At 33.8% G+C, this 24,329-nt stretch overlaps 1 protein-coding gene across 8 annotated transcripts in view; it reads right to left on the bottom strand.

The window, feature by feature from the left end:
* Positions 1-24,329, bottom strand: part of LOC115215824 (protein lev-9-like) — a 1,149,105-nt gene that overhangs the window by 890,011 nt on the left and 234,765 nt on the right. For all 8 annotated transcript variants that reach the window (XM_036505906.1, XM_036505907.1, XM_036505908.1 and 5 more), the window contains exon 2: positions 7,663-7,803. In XM_036505906.1, coding sequence (XP_036361799.1) covers positions 7,663-7,681 — 19 coding nt within the window. In that variant the 5' untranslated portion in view covers positions 7,682-7,803. The remainder of the gene's footprint in view (positions 1-7,662; positions 7,804-24,329) is intronic.

Below are 24,329 nucleotides of genomic sequence, written 5' to 3'. Positions count from 1 at the left end.
AAGAATAAGCATTTTAACAACCACGCCCACCATAAATTGTACACCAGACACATATGCAAGTGCAGCTGAGCACACACAAACACACACGTTCTCTTCAATGCACTTAAGGAACAAACTACACCAGACAAACATACAGCCATATGCTCACATAGCAGAATAACGTGCACACACATATGAACATACATTCACACACACTCTTTTTCTCTCTCCCTCCCCTTCTCATGTACATTCTCACTCACATCCATGCAACTTCATAAATCATCATAATCAGTTAATGTCTGTTTTCCATGCTGGCATGGGTTGGATGATTTGACAGAAGCTGTCAAGGCCAGGAGTTACCGTTCAAGAATTTGGACCTGGAACTCTCCTTTTCCAGTGACTTCGAGGGTCACCTCCCAGTGGTGTCAGGCGTCAACAAAGAGCCCTCGACTACAACAAGATGACCAGAGTTTTTTTTTTCCAAGGTCTTGGGTCTCCTGCCCCTAAACCCTTAGACCATCACCTAATCACCCTTACCCGTCTTGTTGCTTAACAACAACAAGAAAAAAAAAAAGGCCAGGAGCTGAACCAAGTTCCTTAGTCTGTTTAGGCATGTTTTTTTTTACAACTGGATGCCCTTCCTAATGCCAGGGTGTCCTAGATTTTTTTTTACATGACACCAATCACCAGACTCCAGCACTAGTGTTTTTTTATGGTACGAATTATCAATGCTGTTTATATGGTACCATCACCAGTACATTTTACATAGCACCAGCACTGTCAGAATCACGAAGTACCTTGTAAGGCAAATATTCCTCAACTAGAAGGGAGTGAGTCGGTGTGGCCTTGTGCCAATTGACAGATTTAAGGTATAGTGGAGACATATATAGACGTCTTGCTGCAGAGTAGATACATGGGTAGCCCAGATGGCAAAGGAGGATAAGTTGAAGAATAAGGTAAATTGAGTGTGAGTGAGAGAGAAGATGGTAGGGATGTGTCAGGACATGCCCTCAAGGGACATTTTGAGTGGTGACAATAGATGGTTTGGGCTGGGTGAGTGGGCAAGGTGAGGTGATTGTAGCAAATGATGGAGAGAAATATAGCTGAGATTCAGGGTTGGGGTTTGCAGCAGATATGTGAGGGCATCAAGGGTGGTAGGAGGAAAGTGAAGAGTTTATGATGGAGAGCAGCACAAAGAGAGGAGAGAAGACATAGAAAGAAGGTGATTGATGGAGACTGTAGGCAGGGGAAGAAAGTAACCGAGTGGAGAGTAACGGTAACAGAGAAAGCCAGGTTGGTGCAGTAAGTTCCTATTCTGCTCTCAGGTGATAGAAGTGATGGGTGTTAGGGGATGAAATGTGGTGGGGGAGAAGATTGACAGGAAAGAACCCCTTATAGGCAAGTATTACCAAGGAGGTTTTAGAATATTAATTCTGTTGTGGTGGGTGGGTCATTTTGAGTACAGCATTGTGACATGTATCTCGGTTATTTGTCATCTTTGTAAGATTCAGCGTTTCGTGATCAGCCTTCAATACTTTGTCTGATGTCTTCCTAGGTTTCCCTCTTCTGCATCTTCTCTCCACTTTCAGTAATCAGAACTTCTTTATGCAACTGTCCTCGTCCATATGCATCACATGATCCAACCAACACAAACTTCTCTCTTGCACACTGCAGCTAATTCCTCTTATATCTTTTCTCTCAATACATAAGCACTCAGTCATTCGTGTACACTGACATTGCACATCCAGGGGAGCCCACCAGCTTTGCTCCTCTCTAATCATTGGATGTCATCTGCATTTAGGGCTTAGAGAAGACAGACAGACCTGAAACTGACAAGGAGTTGGAAAGGGCATGATACTGATGCAGCTGCAAATGGTGACAAAAGGACTTTGACAAAACTAACTGCTTGATTAACCAAATGAATTAATCAACAATCGATTGCTCAATGGTTAACCAAGTGACTAATAAAAATAAAGAAGTGAAATAGAACCAGTGTGTGTGCTTGTTATTGGTATAATGGCCCTCCCAAGACACAACAAAACATATACTGTTTAACATTTTATGCAAGAGTCTTTAATGGAGGCACCAGATATTATGAGAAGATGATACTATCTTTTGCCTTTTTCTCTTATTTGTTTCAGTCATGAGAATGCAGCCATGATAGAGTACTGCCTTGATGGGTTTAGTCAAACAAATGTACTCCAGTACTTATTTTTTTTATTAAGCCTGGTACTTATTTTATTTGTCTCTTTTGCTGAATTGCTAAGTTGTGAGGATGTAAACAAACTAACGCTGGTTGTCAAGCAGTGGTGGGGGTCAAATACAAACAATAACACAGACACACATACACACACACACATATATATATATACATAGACATGATGGTCTTCCACATAGTTTCCATCAATCAAACTCACACACAAAGTTTTGGTCAGCCTGGGGCTATAGTAGAAGACACTTATCTAAGCTGTTTTACAGAGGGATTGAACTTGAGACCATATAGTTGGGAAGCATGTTTCTCAACCACATAGCTCCACATATGCCTCACACACACACTTGTGCTAACTATGAGTAGACTGGAAAATTCTATATCCTAAGATGGATTTATCTTTAGATCTATTCTGTCAAGATTGGTAAATTTATCTTTAATGAATGGCTCAATGATTTTGTGGAAACAGAAGGCTTTGGGATGTTAGTTTCTTCCCAAATTGGTCCTGACTGAATAGACCTATGATCAAAGGAATTCCAACTTTGACCTTTCTATCAGTTTATTCAAGCTTTGTGTAACTAGGATTGCATATTCAACAATGCTTTTGTTAGATCATCAGGTGTGATTTGGCTGATCATGTAAAGAGTCAGGCAAAAAAATTCCCTGACTTAAAATCTTAACATCAAATCAAAATCAATTTGATGTGTAAATTTTCAAAATTGATATTCACAGCTATTCGAACTGAAAGTTAATTAAGAATGAGGAAATCTGATGTCATATTCTTATTAGCATATTGTTAATTGTAAAATTAATATTTTTCTGATTTCTAGCAAAAATTAATGAATTACTGTGAAAATAACACTTACAGGTAATAATTATCGTTTTTCTTACATAAGTCATGTACTCAATACTGATAATTAGTGTTTTTCACCTGCTTTTACTTTCCTAATATGATGTTATGGCAACCTTTCTATCAACTCAGAATTTTTATTAAAGGTCTTCATGGCATAGGTTATGTAAGGAAATGGGACTAGTGCTTCTATAGCACATGAATGGCTTGCCTTGCCTTGTTTTGTCATTGGTTAGTAGAATTGCAAAGACAGTAACTTAATTACCTCTGCTATGCTTGGGCTGTTTCCAGAAAACAATACCTAATCCCAAGTACACTTATTGTCTCTCTACTCATATTGTATTATGTTTTGAAGGGAAGATAGAGCTGCAAGTTGTTCCAGATATAGCTGTACATATCTGCCCTAGGGTACTTTCCTCTGGATCTCCTGCTGGAGTTTATTCCATTAGCCCTTTTCCTAAACACTCAATAAAATTACCCCATAAGGTAATATATAACCATATTAGTCTGGTGCAATAAGTACCATGAGCTCAGTAGTTATCAGGGTACAGGATTTGTATGGAATTATTTTGTATATAAATCCTTAAAAGAGTAGCTAAATAGCTGAAGAGCCTCACCTTCCCTGAGCCCATTGGGGGTGTCTGTGAGTGACCTTCTTCCTGAGGCAATTCCATGATATGCTAATTAACCTATAGCTGGGACCCTGACAGTGCGACTATTCTGGGTCAGAGTAGTCCTAGTAGCAACAGTGGCTAAGAGTTCTACACTCTTTAAAATGCTGGAACTCAAAACAAGAGTCCCATTAGCAGATGGAATTTAAGATATTAGCACAGTTGAGTACAGCATGATGAAGAAATGTAAAATGTAGTTACCTTCCCTTGTTAGCAGACATCCTCAGTACATTAAATGGGCCAAACAAACTCAGTAACACTTAATCATACAAATGGTGTTGGTGCAAACAATAATGTCATGACAATTGTTTGGACAAGCCTTGACAGACTAGAGAAGACATGTGATCAAATGGTTAGGTAACAATGTTCAACATCATAAGCTCATGGGTTCAATTCCTGGTCTAGTAGGTGCACATGTTTTATAGGAAAATCACTTAACTTCAGATTTTTCCAGTAGTATTAAGGTGGCCAGAGCACCTGGTCAATATCATGTTAGCACAGCAGTGCTAAAGGGTCAGTGGTAGACCAAAAACCTCTCAGATATGAAAAGGGACATGTCAAGCAGTGGACTGCTAGATCCTATCTTTATCCATTTCCTCTTTTAAAAATAGATTATAGATCCCTATTAATATTATCATTTTGAACAACTTCAAGGTAGCAGCATTTTAACTGTGACCAGTGATATACTAACTACCTTCCTTAGGACTTTCTATATTAGCTTTAATATAATTAAAATAGTTATAACAAATTGGGATATATCCAGGAAATGGTCAAATAAAAGTAAGATGTAAATACTTCATAGACTTTATCAATAAAGAAAACAAGGCATAAATGAATCCAAAGAGAGAATGTTTGGCAACAATTTCAATAAATGCTGAGGCAAAAATAAATAGAAATTAATTACATTCTACTGATTAAAATGTAGAAGTTTAATAATTTTATTTTATTTTACAGACTTAATAACTGGACCTCGTTAAACATTTCTTTCATTTTCTTCCCCATAACCATATTATTAAAATGGATAAATATAGTTCATAAACGAGAAAGACAATTAATTCAATTGTTATTCAGTTAATATATTAATCACATAATTCCAAACTATTGTAACTATTACAATGTGTATTTGGAGCCAAAACTGATGCAATGTTTGCTGAAAACAATGTAAAATTGTATTGCGTGTTTATGCGATGAAGCCAGAGTGAATTAATATCTCGTTAGGTTATATGTATACCAATCTTTTTACTAATTACAATCTAATTACTATTTACATTTCTGCAATAAAGGAAGAGTTTGTGCCATTCCAAGAAACTAATATAATCTCAAGCTTAATTTTAGAATATCTTGTATGTTACCATAGTTCTACTAATTGACTCAATTTGCACAATGTCCTTACAAAGTCTTTTGTCTTAATCAATATAAACAACTAAATAAATCATTTAGAAATCATTGTGATAGAGATCTGAATCTCATCTGATCATGCTATACACATAGCAAAATTGTTTAACAACTACCAGCAGTAGTTTTCCCTCTAGGTTAAAACTTCTTAAAATGCCAAACAATGCAAAGTGTTATAAACTGTTAACATTGTTTAGATATGTGGGAGAATTTACTGACAGATTGGTATTGTATAGTTCTTGTCGAAAATCAAAGAGGTATTAATTAATATGCTTAAACCTTCATTAAACAATAGACAAAAGCTACACAAGGCAGAGTGGTTATTATAACAACACCAGTTTGCACATTGTCACTACCTTCTTTCACATATTTGTATAATGATAACAGTTTCCATTTTTTTCATTTGTCCTGATGAAGAGTTACTAAACCTGAAATATCAGAAGAAATACAAGGTAAAATTTAAACTGACGTTGATCTGTTTTTCACTTCTGTATTTCATTCATTTTCTATTGTCTTGAATTTTAACAAGTTTTAATCCAATGTAATTTTCTTTACTAGCTAAGTGAGATATTCATCTATATCACACAGCTAAACTTCTAAAGCAGTACTTAGACTGGGTGGAAATCACTTGTATTGCCAAAGAATCATGGGTTAAAGCAAAGCCATTATTCCTAAGTGAGTATGCTTTGGTAGTAAATCCCATACTTTCACTAATCGTTTTATGGGCAGACACAGACTCTCGTTCAGCTTCCCACAATTGGCCCACTAGAATATCAAGACTGTAACAGCTGGAGAGAAGGAAGGGGTTACACTAGTACTGAATTTCAGCTGACTGGAGTGAAGTGATATGAAGTGCCTTGCTCAAGGATATATTGAAGCATCTGGCACAAGAATTGAATCCAAGTTCTTAAGACATTAGTAGGAAGCAGTGTGTGTGTTTAATTTGAAGCATGTTTACATCACTTTTCAATGTCAGGATGTTACTTTCAGCTTGCAAATTTGATAATGTTCTATTGATTTAGAAAGCATAATAAAGTTTACTACATTGATGCCCTATTAGAAGACATTGTTTTAAAACCAGACACTCTCTTAAAATAATAATAAATTAAAAATGAATAAACATCAACCCTGAAGTAGGAATGAGCATCTATTGTTGCATGAGCTGACAGTGAAATAAATATTGTCATAAATGAATACCATGATTTTAGGTCAGTAATATAGTCTTTAGCCACTAATTGATATTGGCTCATTAAAGACAGAAATAGAAAGGAAAACGACACACAAAATCCTCTGGTAACAGCAATATAAAATCTCTTTTTTTTAATTGTTATGAAAGCACAAAAGATTATCAAACATTTTCCAAATATTATGTAATCCACAAAATACTATTTTTTTTATTACTGGTAATAAGAGAAAACTCAGTTAAATGTTATATTTTATAAAATTAAATAAGAATCAAGTCTACAGATTTAAAAGAACAAGTCATCATAATCCTAAATTCTAAAATGGTAATCTGATATGCATAATAGCATATAAGCAATTTTGGCAAATATATTCCATAAGATTATCAAAACAAGACTATAGCATTTATTCAATGTGCTTGTTTGGTTTTTTTCTAAAATAGGAAATATGAGCTTTAGTTTCATATAAGAAATATTTATATTGATATTTTTAATATATTCTTTAATAAGTCAAACTTTTCTTTTGCATGAATCAAAAGCAACAAGAAATCTTCAAATAGTTAACAAACAGGCATTTAGCTGCTACTTAGTTAAACTAAACCCTACAGTTAGGGTGATAAATATATTACCTCCTGGATATGATGCTAGACAACTGCAGCTTAACACTTTATTCCTAACACTAAAGCAGATATATCTCTACTACTGTTTATGCACTGGCCGTTGCTTCACTGACCATTGTTGTTAAACAACAGACTATATCAGATGATATATTTTGGAGACCTTTCTTTCGTAGCAGAGGGTGAAGACCATTCAGCTACATTGATACTACTGGTAAAAGCACACATGAAACTGAAGAATTACGAAAACAAATGAGGAACAAAGATTCCTGGTGCAGTATTGAGAAACATATTTTGGTTGTGACTGCTTCAAGAAGATAAAAATACTGCCTTACAAACCATATACAGATCAAATAGCCAATAGTCATAAATTTTCTAATAATGACCATTTTGTCTCTCATTGCAAACATAGTGTGTCTAGAACCACATTTTTGTAGGAGTACATTTTTTCCTCTAAAAGATATTTTCATATGATTTAAAAGAGATGCAACTAATACTTCTGACAAGCTGAGTAATACCATTGGCTCAATTTAAATTAAGTTATCTGAACTTTTTTTAGAAAAGATTAGGTGAAAGAAATTGAGGAAAGATTAAGAGGAAATGGGTTTAATGAGTTCGGAGGTGTTTAGAAAGGTGAAGTTCCTTCATTAATGGGTTAACAACGATTGTTTTGCACTCTGATAATTGGCTAAAGGAAAAATATATAACAGACAATTAGCAAATAATTATTTCTTGTGGAAAATAGAAAAGAAATGCTTACTTTTGTTAATGCAACTCATTCCACAGACACCGTCGCATAGACATTTTTTCTTTTTGCTCACACAATCATCGTCTGTTGAACATCTTTTAAGGCAATCTCGGCTGAGGACATTTTCCTTTCGAGGACATTGTTTATCATTGGCTGTTTAAGAAAAAGATTGAAAAAAAAATATTTAAAAAAATTGTGATTAAGAATAAAGAAAGATAAACAAGTAAATATATAATTAAATACACACAAAGTGTGTGTGTGTAAATGTGAGTTTATACATACAGATAACAGATCTATGTACTTTATGTATTGTGCATTCTCAGAGGTACAAAATAGATGGATGTTTGTATTTTTTATACTTTTGAAAATCTCTTAAAATTTATACACATACATGAAATTTATGTCTGGGTACATGTAGAGAGTGAGAGAGAGAGAGAGGGGAGGTGGGGAGACAGACAAACAGAAAGAAAAAGGAATTGTCAGAATTTATAGATTTATGAAAACATTTACAAACTATAAATTTAAATGATATACTAAGATTTAAAAAAAAGCTTAAAAAGTAAGAAATAAAAAGAAAAGAACTGAGACAGTTAGTGCCATTTAGGAGCTATTTAATTCACTGGTTTCACATTAAAGACAAGATATACCTTTATGTTTCATCAACAGTATGTCAATGGTTTTTTTACATTGTAAGCATTGATGTTTGTATGTGTGTAACTGCATAAATATATATTTATATTTATATACATATATTACAGGTATATAATATATACACACACACACATATACACACACATGTACACACACATATACATACATACACATGTCACATGTTATTCATGATGCAATATATATCTGTGTGTGTTTATATTTAGATATGTCATATGCTACTCATAGTGCGCATTGCCATTTATTCAATTCAGCAGCCTAAGCTCCACTGAGAGAGGAAAAACAAGGAGGGAGAAAGAAAGAAAGAAAGAGACAGAGAGAGATATAGAGAAAGAAAGAGAAGTCATATATGTTTATGTTTTGGTCCTATTTCTACACAAGGAAAGATTAAATTTTAACCAGATATGCTAGATTATGTCTAGTTATATGAATATGATAGTAGATTCACAAGAAAGTACAATATTTATTCTTTTTTATCCATTTATTTTTTTCTTTTGACTTACTGGAAATTTTTTTTTTTTTTTTTTAGAAGATTTATAATTTACAAATTGGCAAAAATCTATATAGCTGAATCTGCACACTTCAAATACCCAGATCTTGGTTTCTTGATTTAGAAAAGCATTTATTCTACTTTTAGAAAGGATAGTGATCCACATAAAATAATAGTAATAAATAATAAATGATTTTTGTATTTACTGTAAAAATGCAAAAACTACCAAATTTTTTTCTTGCCATAAGAATATCACTATTATTGTTGTTGTTAGCAACCACAACAGTATTAGCAGCAACAGTGACAGAGGCAGCAGTGATGACATCAGCAACAGTGTCACTGATACCAGTGTCAGCATCAATGCCATCAACATCATAATCATTAGTGGTGTTATCATCATCATCTTCCTCCTCACCACGATCATCATCAGAAACATCAGAATTAATGTTAGTTTCACTTTTCTATAATGGCATGGGTTGAATGTATCATTGTAGTCCAAGTTCACAAATGGAATTTTTGTCCTCCTCAATATTTCAAGAACCATGTCTTACATGTATGTTTCATTTTTGGCACAGCATTTCAGTTTCTGTTACAGCTAAAGGTTATTCCTATCATCAACCACTTTACAGAGTGTACTGCTGGGTATATTTTATTATGGCACCAGCATTAGATAGGTTGCCTTTTCCTTGGCAAAGGAAAAGAAACCTCTTTACATTGTCTCCATTTATCCCCCTACACAACAGAGTGTATTATTCCCAGCTGATGGAAGAGAGAATGATGAAAGAAGACTAGAGTGAGAGGTAAACAGAAGAATGATTAATGGAATAGAGTGACAGGAAAGAAAGAGTGATACAGAAGAGTATGAGAGACAGAGAGAGACAGAGAGAGATAGTTGGTGAGAGAGCTATATTATGATTGTTAGTAAAAAGATTAAAGATAAACAGGATGAGAAGAGTATAAAAAGAGTGAAACAGGAAAGGTTGAAAGTAAGAATGTTGGAATGAGAATGTAATGAGAGAGAGAGAGAAATGGAGGTGAACAATGAGTTATAGAGGAGGGTGTGATGTGAGAGAGTGGATGATGGTGAGCAAAGAAGATAGGTAAGGGTAAGAAAGTGGGAGTGACTTGTTATTAATGAGTGATGGGGAGGGAGTAAAAGGAGGGTAGTAAGAGAGAATAAGGGGAAGCAATGAAGAGGATTTGATGATATGGGACTGGTCCAGTATGATGCTATACCTGTTTTTAGTAAAACCATACAGAGTAGTGAACCATACAGAGAGGCATATTTATGGGAGAGAGAATAATTAAGAGAGTAAAGACAGTGGTATATGAGATCCAAATGTAGATATTATACTTCCCAATCTCCATTAGCTCACACATCAAAATTGTTACATCCATTTATCTATGCTTGTTTGGTTTGGGTAGGTTCTCTCCAACACTGTGTGTTACCACATGCAATGTGATTCTATTCATCTCCTTTATGATGTTCAGTGGCTTGAGATCAGTCTTTACCATTTTGCTCCCTGTTTTCCTTGATCTCTCTCTTCCAGAGATTCCATCTGTTAATGGTGCTCAGTTCCTCTTTATAATCACTTTGGTACAATAAATCCAATTACTCTTACATCCAATTTTTTTTTTCTCTCATTTGTGCTTTGTTAGTCATACACACTTCCATTATACATCCAGTGGAGCGTGCCTTCTTCGTTTCTTTCTAAACTTCACAAATCATCTGTCAAAAGCATTCACGTATTCCTATGGTGTTACATCATACTTTGTATAAAGTTATTCTACAACATATCCTTCACTCTGAGAAACCTTTTGTTGCCAACATAAATGCTCTATTCTTACTCGAGTGTCAGTACTTTCAGAACATCCACCTTCACAGTAAATTAGGTCTTTATAAGTTACTTGTGGGAAACCTTCAGAGCATTAAAACAAATTTATCTGACATGTGTCCTCTAACTGCTAACTCCACTCCTTAAACATATCCTATATATGACACTTACCTTCTTTGTAAGCCTGACTCTGATATCACTACACCTCTCATGCATCCATAGTTTAACAAGCATACACTATATAAAAATACTACCTAAACTTTCTCTGTATATTGAACAAGACCAATTTCCCCCATGGGACCATGGTCATGTCTCTTTTTCTGTTAAATAACTAAAACTTTGGTCTTTGTTATATTTAGGTCTCTTGATTCAAGGTTTCATTTCCAAGTTTGGAATTACTTCTTTAAATCTTCAACCAATTCTCTAGGTCACCAGCATACAGGAGATCCCACTGACTAAAAGTCTGAAACTCTTCGCTTATAATCTGGAGAACAACAATGAACAGAAGGAAGCTGAGAACTGAACCATGATGTACACCAATCAGTACACTAAATTTTTCTCTTAACTCTTATCTTGGTGATGGCACTCCTTAGCATGGCATACATGGCTGGCAAAAGCCGTTCTTGTATTCCAATTACTTAGTGACCAGCAGACTACAAAGTAAGAGACCTAGTCAAAGTGAACAAGAGTTAGGTAGAGTAGCTTTCTCCAAGCTAAGTACTTCTGTAGTTTTTGTACTAAGAAGAGGATGTTGATAGTACATCATCCTGGAATATTTGTAGAGCTTTTTCTGGTCTTGGATAAATCACCATTTAATAATCTGTACTGTACTCGTAACTCATTCGGTAACTTTCATAACCTAGTCCATCAATTTTATGCTTCTATAGTTGCCTCTCTCTCTATAATATCACTGGAAACCATGTAGTTTCAAGACAAATTTATTAACCACACAGCCATGTTGATAGAGCTCTCTCTCTCTCTCCCTCTCTCTCTATCTATCTATCTGTGTATATATATATATATATATATATATATATATAATATATATATATATCAAGCTGACTAGAACTCTGTTTTTATTATTGTGTTGTCTACTCAGTAAATATTCTGTTGTTATTCTTGAAAATAATCAACTTAATTTAACATTTGTGTATATCTTGTGTGTGTATGTATGTTTGTGTGTGCACATGTATGTGTATGTGTGCATGTGTGTGTACATGTGGGTGTGCTTGTCTGTGTGTATAAATACAACCATAATACTCGATGAACTCACTGGAGAGATTGCCACCAACACAATTTACTACACCCAGCCTTCCCCACAGCATATGTTTATTCTCCCACAAATATTGACAGATTAACCACAAACCAACTCAATATCACTGTAGGCAGAACTCAACTTGAGTGTTTTTGTTTTATCCAATTAGTATTTTATAGCAATTGCAAGATTTTCAAATTAGTTAAACTTATCATATCTCATGGAACCTGAGGCAAAGACAATAAACTAACATACTAACTTCAAACTAAAAGGAAACTGAAGTATCAATGAAGAATTTCTCTCTAAGAAGTTTATAATGAAGTAACTAGCATTTATGGTAGGCTTGAATGAAAAATTGTATGATAATGAATCTAAGTGTCCATAAGAACTATTATTTAAGCTGGTAAGTTTGCATTATAAAAAAATATTTAAACTGATGTGGCTATGTGGTATGAAGTTTGATTCCCAACCACATGGTTTCAGGTTCAGCCCCATTGTATGGCACCTTGGGCAAGTGACTTCTACTCACAAAGCCTTGGAAGAGGATTTAGTAGGTGAGAAGTGTAAGAGGCCCACCAAGTGTGTGTCCTTGTTTTGACATAACGTGATCACTATATATGTTTGCCACTGTCATAAAAGCAGTGTCATTCAATCCAAATATCCTGTAAGAGCATTGTCTGGCCATGGGGATATATATTACCTTGCTTGGAAGCAGGAGAGTGTTGGCAACAGAAAAGGTATCCAACTGTAGAAAATCTGCCTCGAATAAACTCTGTCCAACCCTTGCAAGTATGGAAAAGTGATGTTAAATGATGATGAGGAGGATAACAATGATGAATGTTAGCATTATAAAATAAACTCAAATAAAATCAAGAATTTTAATGAATTGATGTCATCTCTTTAGAAGAAGAAAACTGAAACTACACAAAATTTCATGGCAGAATTTGGAAACAAAATTACAAATTTTTTTCAAAATAGTTGCAGGGCATAAGAATAACTGAAGCACTACTGTGCTACATTGGTCATGTGTGTCACTACTAAAGCAGTCATTGTCATCATCATTGTCATCATCATCGTCATCATTCCCCTCCTCCTCCTCATCACTATTATCACTGTCTTTATCATTATTGTCATTTTCATCACCATCATTTTTATGTTCACTTTCCAAACTGGTACGGGCTGGATTGATCACCCTGGTCCAAACTATTTATTATTAGGTGCTGGTGCTTCTACAGACTGGTGCTCACACCTGTCTTTTGGTTTGGTTTCTATGGTTAGATACCCTTCCTACCATTAGCCAATCTATAAAGTGTACTGGATACTTTTTCCATGGCACCAATAATGGAGAAGTTGAATTATAGAACTTCAGAACCCTATGCCTCCTTCACCTATCCTATTCTATGCTTTCTTATATCTTTTTAGTCATTAAAAATGGCAACACACTTGACCCTTCATAGGGCCTCTGAAACTTGTGGGAAGCCAAGGGGAAAGAAGGTATCCTTAAACTGAAAACTTAACCTGGATGATGTAATGAAATAGATTCTGCTTAAGGCACAAAAGGTGCCAGATGGTGTTGTTAAAACAAGGGTTCGATTAAGTTTACCAACATACATGCTGTAGAAAGATTTGAGCTGGAACAAATTTCACAAGACTTTGTTACATTCTTACATTTCTATGGTTTGATACCCTTCCTAATGCCACTTAGAGTGATACTTGCTTTATCAAGCACAAAGAGATGAATGGCAAAGATAAACTCAATAAGATTGGAACTCAGAGTACCTAGTATCAGAAGTAACATTACAATCAGGCATTAGTTATATACATATAAAAATGATTGGCGCATCAAATGGAATATATTGAAAGAAAAGATGATTCACTATAGAGTTGATTGCTTAAATGAAAAGACAATTTGAGCTCACACTGGTGTGGATAAATTTATACATAATTTTACTGAAATGAAAAGCAGCACGACAGTTTTAAAATGTGTTCATGCACTCTATGTCAATTAAACATAAGATTGAAGCAAAATTAATCCTGGAGATAGTATTTCAACTTTAAATGTTTATCTGAGAGTTTATGTGTTTTAATTGTAGTAGTTTCAGTCAGTGTTTTAATCATCAATAAAACAACCAAGAGATAACATTTATTTTAAAAGCTATAACATATAGATACAGAAGAGATTTCATTAAACAAGTTGTTGCCATGTATCGTTAAACTGACATTATTTTTCAGGTGTACAGTTTATTTTCCTTACACAACTATACACATTAATTTTATCAACCACACATAAAACTTAAATGTTATATATTTTAAATCCTTCTACATAGATTTATATATATATATATATATATATATATCATCATCAGTATCAACATCATTTTAACATTCACTTTTCCATACAAGTTTAGGTTAGATGGATGGAATTTGTTAAAACATATTTTCTACAGCAGGAAGCCTGTTCTGTGGCCAACACTCATTTCAATCTCAGCAAAGTAATGCCTTTTCATGACCAGACATGTTTTCATGAAAGACTGAAAATAAACCACACCCCTTTTATGATAGTGATACTAGTTTATAACTATCATACAATGCCAACACAAGGAGACATAAACCATCAATGGATACACATATTATACACATACACACTCATAATATATATATATATATAAATATATGTGGATGAGGACAGCTGCATAAAAAAGTACTGATCTCTAACTATGGATGGAACCTATGGAAGAGGTAGACCCAGGAAGACACAGGACAAGGTAGTGAAATATAATCTTTTGATACTGAGTCTCACAGAGGCAATAACATGTGACTGAGGCTTTTGGCAATTTGCTGTACTTGCAAAGATACATCAAGCTAAATGAAATTGTAGTCATGGCCAGTGCTGGTGGCATGTAGAAGTTACTGGTGCCAGTGACACGTAAAAGGCACTTAGTACATTCTGTGGAGTGGTTGGCATTAGGAAGGGTAACAAACCATAGAAACCAAGGCAAAACAGACTGGAGCTTGATGCAACTCTCCAGCTTACTAGTTCCACTCAAGTGAGGGCACGTGGCTTAGTGGTTAGGGCATTCGGCTCATGATCGTAAGGTTGTGAGTTCGATTCCCGGCGACGCGTTGTGTCCTTGAGCAAGACACTTTATTTCACATTGCTCCAGTCCACTCAGCTGGCAAAAATGAGTTGTACTTGTATTTCAAAGGGTCAGCCTTGTCACTCTCTGTGTCACGCTGATTATCCCCGAGAACTACGTTAAGGGTACACGTGTCTGTGGAATGCTCAGCCATTTGCACGTTAATTTCACGAGCAAGCTGTTCCGTTGATCGTATCAGCTGGGACCCTCGTCGTTGTAACCGGCGGAGTCTTCTTTAGTTCCACTCAAACTGTCTAATCCAAGCTAGTATAGAAAACAGACTCTAAATGATGATGATGATGATGATGATACAATATATATGTATCTGTTAAGCATAAATCTTTGTAAACATGCGAAATATCAACTACTCCACCATCATGAAATATAGAAATGTCTATATATTTTATTCATCTGTAAAGTTAAGCCATGTTGTTTTACATAGCTTATCAATTATTTATTTATGTCACATCAGACATTGGAAATAATTTCAAATGTGTTGATTTATCTACACTGTATTTTACATTATTTTACTCAAAATTCTAAGATAAATACGGAAACCAAAGCTGGATTTCAAAATGACAAACTTGTGATGGCCAACTGGAGTTTTGTTGATGCAGAGAAAATTTTATGCTAATTATAATGATTGTTTAATAAAAAAAATTTTAATGAGCTAACGTAAATAACCTCAATGGATCAGTGGCATAAATTTAGATGAATAAGTACTCAATGCTATATGTAAACTATTCTGAAGTAACACAAAAATCCATCTATAAAACATTACTATATATAATACATGTAAATATATATATATATAATATATATATATATATATATATGTATGTATATATATAAGTTGAAACATGTCACAAACGTATTTCAACTAACCTAAAGTTCATTTATGCCTAAACACTGCTCAGTGTTGATACTGCTGTAATTTCCTGTGACTTGGCACTCTAATTGCACAACTCAATCAATGTTGTTGGCTGTGTTTTTGTTAAAGCCACAGCTTTAAATCTGCCCAGAGTTACTTCTCTTCAGTATTTCCCATTGATAACAGTTAAAAAGCTAGAAATGCTGTATCTGGGAATCCAGTAAGGAAGGGGCAACACTAGGCAGATATGGTGATTTTAGCACCTTTTATCATAAGAGAGAATTTTTTCTCCATGATAACTACAGTAAATTTGCCTTTAGAAGTTGAAATATGTGGCAAACATATTTTAACTAACCTCTGTGTGTGTGTGTGTTGTGTGTGTGTGTGTATGTGTGTGTGTGTGTGTGTATGCATCACCAGCATCGTAGTTTTTAACATCCACATTCTCTTGTTTGTATGGGGCAGACAAAATATGTTGAGGCAGATTTTGGCAGCTGAATGCTCTGCCTATCACCAATGCTCTTCCTATCACCAATCCTCACTCCTTTCCTGACCACATGTTTCCCATGGAATACTGCAAGTGAACAACTCCTCTTGTATGACAGTGACATGTTTTTACAACTTTCATGCAATGCAAAGATGAGGCATGCATGCAAAATCTTTTGTGGAAAGTCTGTTCTTTCTTTGCCACAATGTAATACTGGTATTTATGGGACCAAGACTGTGCTGGGGAACTACCTCGAAGTGGTTTAGTTGTTCAAATTGACTCTAATATTTATTTTATGTTTGGCTCTTATTCCATCGATATCATTTTGCTGAACTGCAAAATTACAGAGACACAACCAAATGAACATTGAAACAGTAAGAAAGACACCAAAGGTACACAATTGATACATAACAGGCTTCCACGCAGTATTCAACCACCAAATTCACTCACAAGATATAGGTAAGATTAAGGCTAGAGTAGATGTTTGCCCAAGGTTCTGTACTTTGGGATTGAACTTGAAAACATGTGCCTGCATAGTGGACATCTTAATCATAGAGCTATACTCTAAGCTTAATACACAGTTATAAATGTAAATAAGAATATGAGGTGCATATAATTTGGTGTATGCTTTTGTATAAGGATATGTATGTATGTGAATAAGGTCATGGTTAAGAATGTAAATGTGAATATAGGCAGGTAGGTAAGTATGTAGGTAGGTATATATCAATGAATCTATGAGTACATGCACACATGCACAAATGTATGCACATATACTTACACACACAAAAAGAAAAAAGAAAAGATTCAGAGAAAGCAATTTGATCTGAGGATAAATTTTCCAAACACTTGAGAAAAAATTTCTAAATAGCTAAATGTTCTTATATCAGTTTGATTTCATGCATGCATATATATATATATATATATATATATATATTAGAGAGAGAGAAAGAGAGAGAGAGAGAGATTTGTGTGTGTATATAAATATATATATATATATATATATGTATATACATACACACACAAACTGATATACACACACATATATATCAATGTATATGTATGTGCATGCATATATGAATTGGTTCCACATGACTGCATTTGTGAATTTGCTTGTTTCTTCTAGATGTTTATAATGTTTACACAAGAGTACTTCTGTGTGGTATGGTTATTTTGTTTACATACAAGCGTGTGCGCGTGCGTGCATATGCATGTATGTATGCGCTTATGTCAGTGAATGTGTAAAAATATTCTATTCTTGCTTACTTTCTTCCCATCGGTTCTATGTCAACAGAATTTTTAGAAAATGAATTAGAAAATGCAGCCATTTGTATAAAACATACATATAAAGAAGCTGCTATGCAAACAAAAACAAGCTGAAGATATATATATATATATATATATATATATATATGCATGTATATATACACACACATACAAACATATATATATATATTTATACATACATATATACATACACCCATACAAGTATGCATGTCTGTATATAAAATTGTGTGTATGTGTTTGTTGAATCACACAGAAATACACATACTGTCCAATGATATGTTTCTATTGATCCATATATATATATATATATATACACACTATATATCTATATATACATACATATATGTACATATATACATATATATATATATATACATATATATATATGTACATATATATATATTATATATATATATATATTATATATATATATATATATATATATATACAAATATATATATATATGCATATATTATATATATTATATATATACATATATATATGATGTACTTCTATATAAGCTATACACATGCGTGGCCACTTCTATGAAGGTGTTAGTGATTATTAATACAACTATCTTTGCTTGACTAAGTGATAGGGAAGAGTTATTTTAATGAAATGTATTTGTCTATGGCTTTTTATTGCCTTTAAGCATCTCTTGCAGCAAATAAATGCATACTGTGTCATGTGTGTGTGTGTGTGCGTGTATGCATTGATAGGTATACAGATAGATAAACAGACAGACAGAAAGGTAGATATGTAGGCAGTCAGATAGGTAGATAGTCAGGTATATATGCATGTACATGTGTGATTCTTTAATTTTTCCATGTTCACATATAATAAAATTATAACAAACTATTAAACTATTCAAAGAACTTAGATGAGAGTTTTTATGTGTCCTGTTTTGTGAACTTCAATGAGTGTGTGCGTGTGTGTGTATACATACCTATATAGTAACCAAATTGCTAGTGAGAATTATATACTGTGTTTGTTTTTATTAAAATAAGATGGTGGACTAAGTGCAGAGAATTAATTCTTCTACTATCATGGTTCTGAGTTCAAATGCAGCATAAATCAAATACACTGTATTCATATAGGTACACGTGTGGCTGTGTGGTAAGCTGTTTGCTTCTCAACCACATGGTTCTGGGTTTAGTCCCATTGCATGGTACTTTGGGCAAGTATCTCCTACTATAAGCCTTGAGGTGATGAAAGACTCGTGAATGGAAATTGAAAGATGCCTGTCATATATGTTTGTGTGGTGGGGTGTATCTGTGTTTGTTCACCACCACCACCACCACCACTTGACAGATAGTGTTGGTATGTTTTCGTCTCTGTACATAGAAGTTTGGAAAAAAAAATTCTGACAGACTAAGTACCAGGCTTAAAATAGAAATATGGGCCAAGGGCAATTTTTTCAACTAAAGTTCTTCAAGGCAATGCCCCAGCATGGCCACAGTCTGATGACTGAAACAAGTAAAAGATAAAAGATGTATCTTTTATTCTCTATGTATATTGTTTGTTTGTGCTTGTACATCATAAAGAATTTTCTATCTCAGTCCATAAATTTACATTTGGCAACAATAAGTGATGGTCCTTAGTATAGGATTTAGTGTATTCAGTCATAAGGCTGTGAGTTCAATAGATTGATTAGGTGGTGCATTGTATCCTTAAGCAAAGATATCTTCCATGTTACTTCAGTCATCTAACCAGTAAATGAATTCCAGCAAAATGCTGGTGCATCTCTCAGGCTTTCTCTCTCTCCCTATTCACTCATCATATTCTCAATATTCTCAATATTCAGCTGGGTCAAGAATATAGTGTCCAAAAGGATGTTTATATTGGCTCACCATGACATAAGTATTTAAAACAATTAGCAAAAATATGGTACATTATTAAGCCATGCTTGCTTACATGTGCCAGGTGGCTGTAGTCCAGTAGCAGTAGCTTTATATGAAATTAGAATGCAAGGAGAAATTTAAGTGTGTATATATTTATATAGGGAGAGTTTACGAAAAAAAAACAAAAGACGAAGACAGGTGGTGTACAAAACAAACAGATGTATTAGTATAACGCTCAGGAATAGAAAAAGGCTTTTACGTTTTGAGCTTACACTCTTCTACAGAAAGGGACACAGAAAAAAAAAGGAGAGAAAATATGTGTATTAAATGATGTATATACATACATATATATATATATATATTGGGTCATCCCATAAATAATGTTGATTTTTCACTTGCAAGAACTAAAAGTCGGAGGGGCAGGATGAACTATCTGCATCAACTTGCCACAAAAGCAGGAAGTAATTTTAACTTGTACTTATTCTTAGTGCTAGTTTTGAAGAGTGTAGAATGATTTTAACTGTTATTTTTCCAAAGCTTATATCATTAGCATGGAGACAAATACCCAGAATCTCCGGCGCTGAGACCATCAGATCGCATGATTTTGAACATCCTTGATCTTATCAAAATGATGGATGCTCAACCGCTAGATATAATAGTGACTCATTTGCCTGCCAGCGATATATAAAAAAATCAATATCAAGACAGACATTGGTGTTGCAGTCATTGTTCCATTATTGGAGGGATTAACAAAAAAAAGTATTCCATCTAGTGAGAAATAAATGTCATTTAATGCTCACAGGGTTTAAATTGAAGCTACTACTAGTTTCATGTATCTGAATACAATGGTTAGGCAAGCTTGTACAGCATACTGCATATTTTCAAGTGATAATTCAGACTAAAAGAGGCATGAAACTAATAGTAGCTCAAAGTTAAACCCTATGTGTATTAAATGATGTATATATATATATATATATATATATATATATGTACAAATAAATGAAAGAATGGAGTTGAACGACGATTTAACAAAATTCCTTTATTCTCGACATATGTTTCGAAGACTGCATATTCCTAATTTCGAAGGAATAAGGGGTGCATTATGCCGCCTTCTCATCAGGAAAGACAAGGAACTTATGTCAGCATCATGATGAACAAAAACTTTTAGATGACTGCCCACACGGAGTCCATAGTGATAATCTCTATGGACTCCGTGTGGGCAGTCATCTAAAAGTTTTGTTCATCATGATGCTGACATAAGTTCCTTGTCTTTCCTGATGAGAAGGCGGCATAATGCACCCCTTATTCCTTCGAAATTAGGAATATGCAGTCTTCGAAACATATGTCGAGAATAAGGAATTTTGTTAAATCGTCGTTCAACTCCATTCTTTCATTTATTTGTATTAAAAAAAACACAAATTTCCACACAAAAGCACGTGATCTCTGCCCTTGGCATGTGGCTTCAACCGTGTTTTTCTGACGTGAATTTGCTACCCGGGTATCGGTTAATGGAATTATCCATACTAGGATAATTCATTCAACTACTTATATATATATATATATATATATATATATATGTATATATATATATATAATATATATATATATATATGTACAAATAAATGAAAGAATGGAGTTGAACGACGATTTAACAAAATTCCTTATTCTCGACATATGTTTCGAAGACTGCATATTCCTAATTTCGAAGGAATAAGGGGTGCATTATGCCGCCTTCTCATCAGGAAAGACAAGGAACTTATGTCAGCATCATGATGAACAAAAACTTTTAGATGACTGCCCACACGGAGTCCATAGTGATAATCTCTATGGACTCCGTGTGGGCAGTCATCTAAAAGTTTTGTTCATCATGATGCTGACATAAGTTCCTTGTCTTTCCTGATGAGAAGGCGGCATAATGCACCCCTTATTCCTTCGAAATTAGGAATATGCAGTCTTCGAAACATATGTCGAGAATAAAGGAATTTTGTTAAATCGTCGTTCAACTCCATTCTTTCATTTATTTGTATTAAAAAAAACACAAATTTCCACACAAAAGCACGTGATCTCTGCCCTTGGCATGTGGCTTCAACCGTGTTTTTCTGACGTGAATTTGCTACCCGGGTATCGGTTAATGGAATTATCCATACTAGGATAATTCATTCAACTACTTATATATATATATATATATATATATATATATATTATATATATATATATATATATATGTATATATATATAATATATATATATATATATATATATATATATTATATATATATATGTATATATATATATGTGTGTATGTCTGTATGTGTGTGCAAGCAGAATTATGTGGTTGTAAAGTTTGCTTGGAGTTACATGTTTCTGGGTTCAGTCCCACTGTATGACACATTGTCTTTCTGTTCTAACCTTGGGCTGATCAGTTCTTTGTGAGTGCAAATGGTAGACAGAAACAGAAAAATTTGGTATTATATAACGTGTGTGTGTTTGTGTTTGTTTATTTGAGAGTGTGGGCTAGTATGTTTTTGAATTTGTGTGTATGTGTGTGTGCTAGGGGTGAACGTTTTTTCAGAGTTTTTATCTAATCATCAGTTGAATGTTTTTGTTATATCATATGGCGAAATTAAATATTTCTAATGTATGTTGCTGTCATACTTCAAGTTAAAGAAACCTGCTTAGAAACATCACCTGTCTCAGAAAATGCTTCTTAAGTAACAGAAGTGTGCATGTGTGTGTGTGTTTTGCTTTGGAGTGGAAGCCTTGGAGATTCTCAATCTGATCACCAGTAAGGTGTTATGGGAACATTAACTATCTTTTATTCATGACACTGTCATACTTCTAAGTTATGAAAATATGTTTAAAAATTTCACCTATCAGAAGGAAGGCTTCATAAATATTGTGTGTGTGTGTGTGTGTGTGTGTGTGTGTGTGCATGTGCACATGTATGCATGTCAGTGTGTTTGTGTGTATGCATTCCTGTGTGTGAATGTCTGTTTTATGAACACCACATATGAAACAAAAAGAAATATTTAAAATTCTTCAGAGGTCAGTCACTGCAAAAATTCAATGGAAAGATTGATTTGTGCTGCTGAAAATGCATAAGTGCATTTAACTGCTGAAAATACAGAAATATATTACATTGTACAGTTTTCAAGGGAGGTGAGAAATCTTTATGATCTACATTATGGAAGAAAATATGATAAAAATCTCATCCTACCCTCTTATGAATAATTTCAAAACTACTCTGCTTGATGCCTTACAGTCCCTGACCACCTTCCCAATGAAATCAGAACATATTAACCCAGTTTAATACCTCTATTGCACCCTAAGCAGACCAAGTCTGTCCACCATACCACCAAATCCATCAATCAGTTTACAGTGCCAGATTTATTCGAATAATATCTCAACTGTTTTATGTAAACAACCAGACTAAAACTGCGCAGATAAATTTCCTTCAGAAAATAACTTGTTACGTAAACAGGAAAGACCAACCCTTTTAACAGTGGCCTTGATACAAACTTCCTGTTTGAAAGTAAATTAATCCTTTTGATATCAACCCACCTGAGACTGTCTCTGGTCCTATGATGCCAAATGCTCTATTTTAGAATGGTCAAAATCAAAACCTTCCATCAATCACGTTATATTCCAAATCCCTTCTTAAAAATAACAAAATTATTTAATTTTTTTGTTAATTTTCAAAATTAATTGAAACAATGGTAGTGTGTTTCAGGGGGTTAATAAACTTCAGAGACAACACACATTGGTGTGACGGTATGCATGTTATGAGCACTCCTCAGTAAGTTGAATATAAGTATCTGATTATTAGCCTTGAGACAGATTTAGCACACACACTGGCAGTAATGTTATACATTTGCATCTTTTTGTATGCTTATATTTAAAATGTGTCATATCTTTATATATAAATGCATATGTTTATATATTTTCATATGTTTATACATGCCTATGTGTTTATATATGTGCATATGTTTATTATGTGTGTGATGTACAATATAATATAAGGTTAACCAGTTCAATCTTCTATTTCTTTTGAAAGTCAGATGAATTGAAATAAATAAATAAATAATTTCATCAAAATGAATTGTTGTTTTGTATATTTAGATTTATAGATTTATTTTCTCACTCTCCCCATTCATGTGTGTGTGTATATACATGTGTGTATAGGTATATGCATGTGTGTGTGTGTGTATATATATTTATATATGTATACACACACACATATATATGCATATGCATACACACACACACATATATATATATGTATACGCACACACACAAATATGTGTATGTGTGTGTGCATATCTATATGTATGTATGTATGTATGATTGTATACACATATATCACATGCATTCACATACATATATACACACATACACATTGAAAATATATTTCTTTCTTTCATTCTCTTTATATGGTTTTGCTGATTTTCTTCATATACTTTCTTGCAAGATAATGTAAAAAGAAATGAAAGAAAAAGAAATACAACTGACAGAGTTTTTACAGGTCAAAAGTGTGTTTCTTTTCTCATTTCTATTCTTCAATTATCTACCAAATTTTACAATATAAATCTCCCAGGATGAAAGCTAAACAAGAACCTTGAGAGAAAATTAAAAAAAAGAGAATAAATGAGTCATTTCATTTATCGCATCAGTCATAATTTTCTAGTTGTTAAGAATTTTCCTTCATTAAGTCTAATAAAGTTATTTTTTGACATTGAATACGCAGATCCTATACTGAGACTACTAATATCAGAATAGAATTCTGTCAGAATTGCTGCCAGCATTCATATAC

Source organism: Octopus sinensis, linkage group LG9 (assembly GCF_006345805.1).
Source record: "Octopus sinensis linkage group LG9, ASM634580v1, whole genome shotgun sequence".
Taxonomy (NCBI): domain Eukaryota; kingdom Metazoa; phylum Mollusca; class Cephalopoda; order Octopoda; family Octopodidae; genus Octopus; species Octopus sinensis.
The sequence above is the reverse complement of the archived record's forward strand: the minus strand, read 5'-3'. Positions and strand labels throughout refer to the sequence as shown.